The 12,930-nt window shown below is 36.0% G+C and overlaps 1 protein-coding gene across 2 annotated transcripts in view; it reads left to right on the forward strand.

Moving 5' to 3' along the window:
* The window catches only part of LOC140232999 (serine/threonine-protein phosphatase 2A 56 kDa regulatory subunit delta isoform-like), an 81,244-nt gene that overhangs the window by 33,604 nt on the left and 34,710 nt on the right, over positions 1-12,930 (forward strand). For both annotated transcript variants that reach the window (XM_072313110.1, XM_072313117.1), the window contains exons 4-5: positions 10,402-10,601; positions 11,519-11,629. In XM_072313110.1, coding sequence (XP_072169211.1) covers positions 10,402-10,601; positions 11,519-11,629 — 311 coding nt within the window. The remainder of the gene's footprint in view (positions 1-10,401; positions 10,602-11,518; positions 11,630-12,930) is intronic.

The raw sequence follows: 12,930 nt of genomic DNA on the forward strand, positions 1-12,930 counted from the left end.
AATCAGCAGTAGTAAGGCCCTTGAATATAAGTGTAGATTATAAGTAAATGCAGTTGGTATTCTGATAGCCAGAACTCGCTAAACCTCAGACTAAGAGTAGGCTAAATATTAATCCAGTGCAGCTAAAATGTACATTGAAGAACTGGGTACACAAAACTCACACTTTTTCGCTGATGCAATGCACAAAACACAACACTTCCAAAACTACAGCTTTTTCGTGCTTGCTGGCACAGTCCTGTGAATCGCCAGACCAACAAACTCTGGAATTGGGCTCATTTGTGTGCATGTTGTGTAGGGACTGCGTATACATTGGCACAACAGTTTTGTGTGGAAAGTGAACAACCACTGAACTCCACGGAGTTCTATGATAAGATCACAAATCTAGGCTGATTTCATGGAAAAAATGAAGAATCAACATACCTGACAGGCTGATATGACAGACTCATACATATGGTGAGAAAATTTGCTGATTACCACATCTTATTGCCATAAGAGAATAAGTTAAAGTTGATAGTTGTATTTCAAAGATTTGTGCACTGGCGTATACTGGTATACACAGTATGCACTGTTTAAATCTGTGAAACTGGGGCAGATTTTTCCAGTCATCATCGCATTGCACTCTGTTTCAATAGATGAGCCATTGCTACAATATAGTCAAGCCACGGTACACATGTATGTATAGTATGGTACATACTATTGAGTTAGTTCAGACTTTAAACTACCCCCTGCACCAAACTAAAAAATGTATGATTTTGTTCACACTTAAGTTTAGGGTCAAGGCAAAAACTCTTATGCCAAACATTAAAAAAATCAATAACAAAAGTTACGCCTTGCCTAAATTGTGCAAGTCAATCCACCATTGATCTGGACTTAAGGTCATTGTCTTGATTGTTTTGAAGATGAACATTGAAGCTGCTGGTTTAATGCAGCTAGCTTAAATGTTGTGTTTAAACATTCATTTCTTATGTCAATGAGAGGAAGAAATTTGGCATAATGATTCAATGTACTCATCAAATATAAGAAATAAAATAAAAATAAAAACTTTTTCAATATGTTCCCCTATAGATAGCTTCTTTGATTAGCAGTGGTCACCAGGCAGTCAATGAATGTTTCCTTTTTGCATGAAAATAGTTGTTTTGTCTTTGCTAAAAGTTTAGTCTACCTCATGATATGTGGATTACTTCATTTTTTAAATAGTTGGACCATAATGACATCATGAAGGACTGTTACCTCTAGGAAGGAATCAGCTTTTATGAAAGTGCGTAAGTCATGAAATCAACCAAAAATTGATCAAAGTGGGACATGTACCAAAATACAAAACATGACACATTGAATGTCTTCTACAATGTAGCAAGTATCAGCCTCTGTAACTTTGAATGATAGAAGGTACCTACAAATGTATGTGTTTATGATCGCCATAAGCTAAACGACCAATATTTTGATATGAATATCTTTATAAAGTTGTCAACTCACGTTCTAGGGTGAATGTTACATGTCTTCGATACATTGGTGAGTAGAGTTATACATGAAATACTGTAAAACCAGAAATTTTTCGCATACATTAAAATTTTGCAAAGAGCTAAGATTCGCAAAAGTCAAATGCACACAAAATTTTTTTGTCTACACCTTGCATTGAATGCCAGCGCAATGCAGTACACCATCATGTTAAGCAATTTGCGAGAATTTCAAACAGCAAAAGAAAACTATACTTGGAATTTGTCATCAAGTTGACAAATTAGGTGATCCGATCTTTTCGAAAATCAATGATTTGAGTGCTGATCCCATTACGCATGACCATACAGGTTTCATTTGTGTTTAGGGACATTGGCCGTGTGATGTTTGGATTCTCATTTAGAAAATGGAGTCAGGTCTGCCATCTTTGGTACCAAATTCCGTATACACTAACGAAGATACAGAATGAAGTATGTTTGACCATTGACCCTACTTTGCACAGACAAGATGGCATCTGAGCAAAAAGTGGTTATTTTGTGAAATGATTCTTGTAACATGGTCTTTGCGTGTGCAAAATATGGGAAAGATAGGACATGTATTCACCAAGATACAGGATAAAACATTTATGACCTTTGACCCTAATTACCATACCGAAGATGGTGTCCGACCAAGTAGTTGTTATTTTATGAAATAATGCACGTGACATGAACTAAACATGTGCAAAATATGGTGGTGATAGGCTATGTTTTTCTTGAGTTATTGCAAAGAAAGTTGCAAAAAGAAAGGAATATGAAATTACATCGAAGATAAGCTTTAATTTCAACCAAGTTTTTTAACGGGATCCCGACATCTTACAAAAAACACGAAGAGCACATATCCGATAGCGCAAAGTCTCAGCTACAACATATTAAAATCTGGGAGAAATTCACCGAAGGGTGAGTGAGCTAGTGGTCGATAAAGGCAATCATGTCAATTTTCACATAAGAAAAATTTCCTCCCATAGAGATAATACGTCATAACGAAGATACAGAAAGAAGTACATATGACCTTTGACCCCACTTTGCACAGACAAGATGGCATCTGAGCAAAAAGTGGTTATTTTGTGAAATGATTCTTGTAACATGGTCTTTGCGTGTGCAAAATATGGGAAAGATAGGACATGTATAGACCAAGATACAGGACGAAACATTTATGACCTTTGACCCTAATTTACATACCCAAGATGGTGTCCGATCAAGTAGTTGTTATTTTATGAAATAATGTACGTGACATGAACTAAACATGTGCAAAATATGGGGTTGATAGCCATTGTTGTTGTTGATCGACAACTGTATTGCACAGAAAGTAGAAGAAAGAAAGAAAAATAAAGAAAAACTTAAGTTATTTTATAGAAATTTGAAGGAGAAGCATAAAAAACTAACTAAAGAAAAAGAAGAAAAAAATGTTTAAAAAATAAAAAAAAACTAGAGATTGTAATTTGTCATCACTGACAAATTAAGGTGATCCGATTTTTTTTTTAATCAATGATTCAAGTCCTGATCGCAATAGGCATGGCCATGCAGGTTTCATCTGTGTTCAGAGACATTGGCCGTGTGATGTTTGGATTCTCATTTAGAAAAGGGAGTCATATCTGCCATCTTTGGTACCAAATCTGTATACACTATAACGAAGATACAGCAACAAGTACATATGACCTTTGACCCCACTTTGCACAACCTAGATGGCATCTGAGCAAAAAGTGGTTATTTTGTGAAATGATTCTTGTAACATGATCTCTGCGTGTGCAAAATATGGGAAAGATAAGACATGTATTCACCAAGATACAGGATGAAACATTTGTGACCTTAATTTACATACCCAAGATGGCGTCTGATCAAGTAGTTGTTATTTTATGAAATAATGTACGTGACATGAACTAAACATGTGCAAAATATGGGGGTGATAGGGCCTGTTTTTCTTGAGTTATTTGCAAAGAAAGTTTCAGAAACATAGAAATAGCTCAATACATCGAAGATAAGCTTTAATTTCAACCAAGTATTGTAACATGATCCCGACATCATATGAAAACACAAAGGGCACGGAACGATATAGCGCAAAGTCTCAGTTACAACATATTAAAATCTGAGAAAAATTCACTGAAGGGTAAGTGAGCTAGTGCTCGATAAAGACAATCATGTCAATTTTCACATCTAGAAAAATTCCCTCCCATAGAGATAACACGTCATAACGAAGAAACAGAAAGAAGTACATATGACCTTTTGACACCACTTTGCACAGACAAGATGGCATCTGAGCAAAGAGTGGTTTTTTTGTGAAATGATTCTTGTTACATGATCTTTGCGTGTGCAAAATATGGGAAAGATAGGACATGTATTCACCAAGATACAGGATAAAATATTTATGACCTTTGACCCTAATTTGCATACCCAAGATGGCGTCTGATCAAGTAGTTGTTATTTTATGAAATAATGTTCGTGACATGAACTAAACATGTGCAAAATATGGTGGTGATAGGGTATGTTTTTCTTGAGTTATTGCACATAAAGTTGTAAAAAGAAAGAAATATTACAATACATCGAAGATAAGCTTTAATTTCAACCAAGTTTTTTGACGTGATCCCGACAACGTATGAAAAAACAAATGGCACATTTACGATAGCCCTACGTCTCAGCTACAACATATTAAAATCTTAGAGAAATTCACCGAAGCATAGGTGAGCTAGTGCTCGATAAAGGTAGTCATGTCAATTTTCATTTCCATAAAAATTGCACTCCCATAGAGATTACACGTAAACTGGTCAAATTTGACAAGGTTACCTTCAATCCATTTTTTTGAGGTGATGTCGTCATCTAATCAAATTTGTGTAATTATATTTATGAAAGAGCATTTCATAAGCTACAACATATTGAAATTTAGGTGAAAATTGGCAAAGGATAAGTGAGATACGCTCGAGCAAACTTGAAATTTGATGACGTCATTTTGAAAATTTACTTTTTTTACTTTATTAAGAAATTTTATATCTTTTAATCATTTTGTCAGCATAGCCAGCCCATGAAATGACATGTACAACTCATCAGCTTTCAGAATATGTAAAGAAAATTGGGGGTCACCGTCCATCCTGACGAGTAAAATCCGATTTAAAATTGGCGGTTTTTTGGCATAGTTGCACTGTGTATCCCCATTGACGCACGCGCGGAATTTTGAATTTGACGGGCCCGTATGACGTCATATTGAATTGGATCGACTTGAAACTTGGTATAAATATTCCTTGACATTTCGGACATCCTATCCGTGTGAAAAAATTGAAAATTTCTATTTCATATGAGCTGTGCGTGCGAATATGTGCGCGCGCGTACGTGTCCGTCCGATTTTTTCAATTTTTCAAAAAATGCTCCAAATGGTCTGAAACGTGTGCAAAAAAATTTTGAGCTCGATTTGAGCATACAAATATTTAAACGCGCGCGTTTTGAGATAAAAATGAATTTTGAGAATATGAGTAGAATTCGCATGACTTGAAATATATGTGACGTAAATTTCATTGAAATATTCTATTCCATTAATGAGATATGCATGAAAATGAGTTTTCATATAATGACGTCATAGTGACGTCACGGTCGACTGATCACTTTGATTTTACTTGCGCTGTCGTCTTTGCGACATGATACATATATGGTATAAGTTTGACATTGAGAGGCAATGCACTTTCTGAGCTAACCTCTGCACAACTTTTGAGGAGAAATAAAGAAAGAAACAAAGAAAGAAGAAAGATTCAGTACAGATACAGAAGGTGATCCGAGAGGATACTCGGATCACCTAAATATTGGCAGGGGTGAGCCTCGAACCAGGGACCTTAGGATTACGAGTCAGATGCGCTATGCACTGACCTATTTCATGCTCCATTTGCCCTGTGTATTAAGCAAAATGACGCTACATCGAAGCCACGTGCCATTTTCAACCAAATTTTTTGACGTGATGCCGACGTCATATGAAAAAATGGAGAGTACACTCACGATAGCCCAAAGTCTCAGCTACAACATATTAAAATCTGGGAAAAATTCACCGAAGCATAAGTGAGCTAGTGCTCGAAAAAGATAGTCATGTCAATTTTCACTTCCAGAAAAACTGCTCTCCCATAGAGATAACACGTAAACTGGTCAAATTTTACAAGGATACTTTCAATCCATTTTTACGAGGTGATGACGTCATCCAATCAAAATTTTGTAATGATAAATAAATATGAAAGTACATATAATAAGCTACAACATACTGAAAACTGGGTGAAAATTGGCAAAGGATAAGTGAGATATGCTCGAGCGAACTTGAAATTTGATGACGTCATTTCGAAAATTTACTTTTTTTTTTTACTTTATTAAGAAATTTGATATCTTTTAATCATTTTTTCAGTATCGCCAACCCATGAAATGATATGTACAACTCATCAGCTTTCAAAATATGTAAAGAAAATGGGGGGTCACCGTCCATCCTGACGAGTAAAATCGGATTTAAAATTGGCGGTTTTTTGGCATTGTTGCACTGGATATCGCCATTGACGCGCGCGCGGAATTTCAACTTTGACGGGCCCGTATGACGTCATATTGAGTCGGATTGACTTGAAACTTGGTAGAAATATTCCTTGACATTTCAGGCATCTGATAAATGTGATGTAAATTTCATTGAAAATTTCCAGTCCATTAATGAGATATGAATAAAAATGTGTTTTCATATAATGATGTCATCGTGAATTCACGGTTGACTGATCACTATGATACATTAGATCTGTCATCTTTGTGACATGATACATACATGGTATGATTTTGAAATTGATAGGCAGAGGACTTTCTGAGCTAACCTATGCACAACTTTTGAGGAGAAATAAAGAAACAAAGAAGAAAGAATCAGTACAGATACAGAAGGTGATCCGAGAGGATACTCAGATCACCTAAAAAAAGGCAGTTGGCTCAAATTCATGAAAGTTTCAGGCCGTGATTTCAGGCCGTGACAATGATTTTTACTGGTCAGGGACCGTCGGACTAATGCCAGTGTGCAGCGTTTGGTACGGTAAGCACTATCTGATGCCCATGTATGTCCTTAGACTATTTGACAGAAGGGTAGTTTTTGCTTTGTTTTCTTTTCTTTTTTCTTCGATTCCATAACATCTAATTTGTACACTCACTGTAAATGTATTAAATATGAGGAAAAAATCCAACTGGGCAATGATGTACAATACACTTCTAGATGTACGTGTTGTACTTGGGGTTATGTTAAAATTGTTGGTAAGCTACCAGTATTGTGAAGTTAGCACAGTTGATCCCATCACAGCTAGTCTTTGATGTTTCCTTAGATTACTTTAATGAAATAAATTGGGGTCACTCACTTGCGGAAAGCTAAGAAAGCTACAGGTAGGCTTACTCAATTCAGTTGTGAAAAGGAAATCATACCTACGTTGTAATGTGCATGTACTCTGATCAGGACACTGTGAAACACTTAGCATGAAACAAGGAAGTGACTGGATTCAATTTGAAGTCATGTACAGACTTACAATATGTCATATTGCTGCACATTGTAAAGAGAAAAAAAAAAGTTACTTAGATACTGAAAGGTCACGTCTGTCGGCACTGATGCGTTCATACATGTACATGTACCTTCAATGTATACATACTTTACTGTGTTAATACACAAAGCTGCACGGAAGTGCATACAGTATAAACAGAAATACATTACTTCAGACTAAAAAAAAAATGGGGCAGTATTGTTATGAGAACTCGTGCAATTATACAAAATGCATTTTATGTGTTTTATCATATTTTGTCAATGGCTATGTTTGTACAGTAAGTCTCACTGAACAGAGTGTAAACTCACACAATATGAATAAGCTATTTGATTATATGACATTTCTTCTGATCATCAGAGCTGTTTGTGTTGTTCCTTTGATTTGTTGATCGAGTTTCTTTTGATCTTAATCATCACAATTAGCATTGATTTATAACAGGTGACAAACCTACCAACCAACCAACCCGCCAAAACTAGTTTATAATCACAGTTCAGTGGTCTCTGGATGTATGAATTCCTGCACTTCTTCAATGAAAGAACTGCACCCTCTCATGGTTTTGACTGAAAGTGCTAGGATATTGTGGACCTTTCACCTCAACCCAGAAAGTCCTGTCCATTCCCATTCTTGGTTATAAAAAAAAAAAAAAAAATATTGTAAGATAATGGAGAATGGCTTTTGAGCCCACTATGCATCCTAAATGTTATGATTAGGATTCATAGTATACTCCCATCATCCACTTACAATTTATTTCATGTACATGTAATGTGAAGTAAATTATTTGCTGTGAAGAGGGCTGCTTCTTATACAGTGTGGGATGAACTGATCTGTAAAAGTTGTTATTTCAGTACTTACATGTAGAGGCGACACATGTGCAATCTCATCTAGGAAATTTACTACTGTCTTGGTCAAAAACTGATCTGCTGAAAGTTCAATTACAGATATCTATACAGATATAAATGTTAGAAAGCTAAGGCATTAGTGAATAAAAATGGTAATGGCAGGAATTTAATCACAGCTCATTAGATTTAAAAAAGAAAAAAAAAAAAAGAAGGTCAGCTTATTCCTGTGACGTTGTAACCCACCCTATAATTGCTCAAAATACGCTGAGTCAGGGATTATGTACATCATACATGTACTGCTTGCCTTCCGAGATGTCAGTTGTAGCTGCCCATGTAGCAGTATTTGAATGAGATGCAGTGACCAGTGAGTTAGTGAGAGCCTTGTGTGGAGGGCCATTCCTTCTATTTGTCCTCCTCATACGGCATGCAGAAATATTGATATGATCTCCAAAGACAGTAGGTGAATATTTGTTGCTTGTTTCGTCATGTGATTTGATAGTAACCTGTTGCATATAAGGAAAGCTGCACGTTTTCAGACAGTGTCTCAGTGACTACTTGAGACCATGATGTAAACATACTCTCTCTCTATGCAGTCATTTGTAAGTAAGTTTACAGGCATCCTCCTCTGTGCTCTGATGTGCAATGTCAGAACCTGAACTGTGCATAACTACCCCCAAGCCATGCCACCAGAAATATGTTATTACAGATAAGCTCAATGGGCTGTAAAATAGTTGTTCTATCAGTTCGAGAATCAAATGTATGCCTGGTCAATATATGAACAGTTTTAACTGTCATGGTGTATTCAGCAGTCTTACTTATTTTTGCTAGTATTGTATATCATGATGTAAGGGTGATGCAAATATTAGCCTGTATTCTCCAGTTCCCATATGTTCGCATTTCCTCGTCAAATTTATAAAACTAAATTTGAATTGTCACAGATCATAGCCAGGGTCAGTAAAATCAATGGAAAAGACCAGAGATAGAGAATATTTTCTATGATGGAATTCAGTAATGTATCAATGACTGATTGCACTGATCAAGATCACAACATTTAGAGCCTTTTGAAGAATGCTGCATTACAGAGAAATGTATGAATACAGAAGAGAATCAGTTGTTTGTTGGTGTTATTGTTTTTGTCAAATGTCTTGTTCCAGGGAAATATGTTTTGCGCTGTTTATCAGGGCAGCTCTGACAGTTTGTCTTTTGCATACAACAGTGCTCAGTCTTTGTACTGGTCAGTATAGAGTAAATGGCCAAATCATAAATTTGTGTTAGCAAGAGTAGAAGTGTACATTGTATCCAGTTTGCAGTGCATCGCCGTGGAGCTCTTTGTGTGACATTGTAATGCCAAGATTCTTTCTCAGACTGCTGTTAAAATAATGGATGGCCTCTCTCACTTAGCTAATTTGTAACATGATTTACAGCTTGTATTAAATGTGAAGTCCCATTTCGTGCCATACTACATTAGCCTTTGTTTGCGTCCCATGATTGAGTGATGTTAAACGTTCAGATGAATGTCAAATACTTCAGTTTCCAAGATGATATGACTGTCTCACAGTGAGGCTCTGAGGGAATTTACACTGTATGCTGAAAGATTGCTAATGGGAACTCCTATAGATGAAAAGTTATAATTTTCAAATTGAATTTACTAGAATTTAAAAAATTGTTGTGGAGAGCTAGTATATTACTATTAAATTAGAGCTTGTGGACATGATTTTACATGAGCCCTACTTTTCACAGTTAGTGCATGTCACAAATTTCAAAGCTGTACCATTCTTTAGAACATTTTCACATACTATCAAATGTTGTCTGAAATTGGCTTTGGGTATCAATTCAACACATCTTAACAGTGAGAGAGTGAAATGTTTCAGAAGTTTCTTTCATCAGCAATGGAATAGTATGCGCTGTGATGTTCAGTCACTGAGGATAAATTGGTAATGGAGACATACATCTGTACAGCTGTAATTTACTGCATACAATATGTCTTATATTTCATGAATCCTAAATTGTTCCACAATAAAAGTTTTGTTAAAGGTTAGATACACAATTGAGAGGTATCTATTTCATGTTTTCAAGGTAGTGCTTTCCCACTGTGGATGTGATATACTGTACGAGCTGAAATTTTCGCGTACAGATATTTTCGCGAATTGGTAGGACATTTTCGCGTGTTGGTAATTTCGCGGTTACGAGGGTCTAACTGAACTTACTTATTTGCGTGTTGTTATTTTCGCGTGTTGTTATTTTCGCAATTCAAAGGCGATTCGCGAAATTCGCGAAAATAAAACCACAGCGAAAATTTCAGCTCGTACAGTACATTGGATTTATGTTACCGTGGGCAATATTTTTTGTATTTTTTAAATTTGGCTAATATCAGTGAACATGTGTAGATGAAACCACAGCAAAATAGATGGTATTATATACAGAATATCATCAGTTCCCATTTGAAGCTGTGATGACGAATTTAGTTCGAGACCAACCCTGTTGGTCAGCAGTACAAGTTAGATCGTGTCTAATGTGTATAATTGTTACATCTCTTGACCTCTGACCTTCTTTCATCAGATGCAACGCCAGGAGAGCGTGAGGAGCTCTTCACCAAGAAGCTGATGCAGTGTTGTGTGGTGTTTGACTTCGTCTCAGACCCACTTAGTGACCTCAAGTGGAAAGAGGTAAAGAGGGCTGCACTTCATGAGCTGGTGGACTATGTCACACATCAAAGGGGTGTCATCACAGAACCCATTTACCCTGAGGCCGTCCAAATGGTTAGTATGCAAGATATTTTTTTGGGGAAAAAAAAGCTTTTTGGTGGCATTAGTTTACATATTTTGAAATGCTTGCACTGTTTAGATGGCATTTGTATTTATGCAAAAATGATTTGAGTCCTTTTTCAGTATGGAGATTAAAAGACATACCAATGGGAAGCAAACCTATGAAGAAAAAAGGAGAAATGAACAATGAAACATTAAACACCATCTAGCTGGAACAGAAACAAGGTATTATAGTGTTTCCAAATTTATATGCATGTATAACCGTGTGTATCTAATTGGAAAAGCTGAACTGTTCAGTAGCTGAACTGTTCAGCATTTCATGTGAATTGATGTGCTATGAAATTTGTTATAATGTAGCAACCACTGAAGGAGAGCAAAAAGTGATTTGCATAGGCAGCTGGCCACTTTAAAGAGGTTGGTGGCTAATTTTATCTTTAATCATATCATAAATGCAATAAATGCAGTATTCATGTCCCCATACACAAAAGGAATGTAAATGCTCTTGACATGTTACTGATTTTGATTTAATTTCAGAAATAAATGAATTTGAAAAATGTGCTTCATCTTTCTCTAGATCTTGGTTAGTTCTAAAAACCCACGAGGTGAGATTCTGAAAATGGCAGACGAATAATTCAATTAATACTATGAAAGACAAGGCTCAACTTGTAGTCAGTGGCAACCAATATTGTCCTCATTACATAGATCATAGTATGCATGTAAGGCAGGGTCTTCAGCTCATTTCACTCCAGGAAAGTTTTCACCATTTTATGTGTAGCAAAATTCTTGCAGAATAATGCTTTCACTAAGTATTTAACATATTATTTTCTTCAGATCAGAAATGAATATTGAGAAATATTGAATTGTATACTTTGCTGAAAGATTTAATGACATTGCTCTTTGTTTTGTTGCAGTTTGCAATCAACATGTTCCGCACATTGCCGCCCCCATCCAATCCCTCTGGTGCAGAGTTTGATCCAGAGGAAGATGAGCCTACGTTAGAAGCAGCTTGGCCACACCTGCAGGTAAGGTCCCTTAGCTCACCTTGCCTGGTGTCTACTACTGTCACAGTGCCATTAAAGGTCCTGTTACCTTTGGGAACAGTGATTTTAAAAATGTTCTAGATATCACATTTTATATATATGTGTAGGTCTGTTGTATAACAAAACATCCTACATGTACCATATAAAAATTTAGCGATAAAGCCTAAAATATAAGGAGATACCAGTGTTTTTCTCAATAAACCATAACTGTAGACGGTTTAGTCTGGAAACATTTTTATTATAGTTATTGTTCACATTTTGTCTATTTAACAATACTTAACATTGATTATACAGATTCAAATTTTTACAGTGGTTTCTATCCCTAACTCACATTTTAGAACTATTTTAAAGCACTAATGCTGGGTTTTTGTTTCTTCTGCAAATGGTAAATTATGTCTTTAATGATTGGAGAGCTACAGACAGAATGATATACATCAACAAGTAGGATATCATAAACCATTGTTTATGGTATAATAATGAAAGAACAGTATCAAAAGTAAAATCACTTGTACTGAAAGGAAACTTTATTCTGTGTTTGAAATGAATTCATTGAAATTGGGTAGAAAGTTGTGGAATTTTGAAGTTGAACATGAGTTTGCAAAACAATGCTATCAGTCACATCAAAACCAGGTAACAGTAAATATTTAACTTTTACCTGACTGGAAACTCAGATGCAAGTAGTTCAGGTTGTTGAATGTTTAGTGTTAGTTTCTGTGTGTTTAATAATCATTATACTAGGCGATGCAAAACTACACTAGCAACTTGAACTGTGCTGAGGCTTCAGATAAACAGGACCTCCTGTATCACCTCTCTCTGAAGAATTTGAAGGAAAAACTACTCTTTTTTCTTTTACTTGACCTAAAGTGTCTTGTAATGTAACTAACATAATTTTGCCATGATTAGGACAAGGGAAAAAGAGTGAGAAATTCATTTGATTTCATCTGTTTTCTGCAACATTGTTTCCAAAAACCTCTTTTTGTCCAGATTTGTGACAGCCCCAGTTTTTAGACAAATGCTATTATACTTGTTGTGTCACAGTCCATTCACTGTTAGTGCAGTTTATATCAACATATCAATGTGCCTCTACCATTAGTGATATCCTGTTATTCCCAGTAGCCTTCAAACAGACTGTTCCAAAGTTCTCCACTCCAAACAACAGCTACAATGACCTCATTAACATGCTTACTGCTGTTTGCTCAGTTGTGCACACTTGTACAGATGCCCAGCTGAAGATTCTAAACATGGACAGTGCTTGTTTATCCAGAGTAGTTATGTTCAACATT

Source organism: Diadema setosum, chromosome 1, assembly GCF_964275005.1.
Source record: "Diadema setosum chromosome 1, eeDiaSeto1, whole genome shotgun sequence".
Classification (NCBI taxonomy): Eukaryota; Metazoa; Echinodermata; class Echinoidea; order Diadematoida; family Diadematidae; genus Diadema; species Diadema setosum.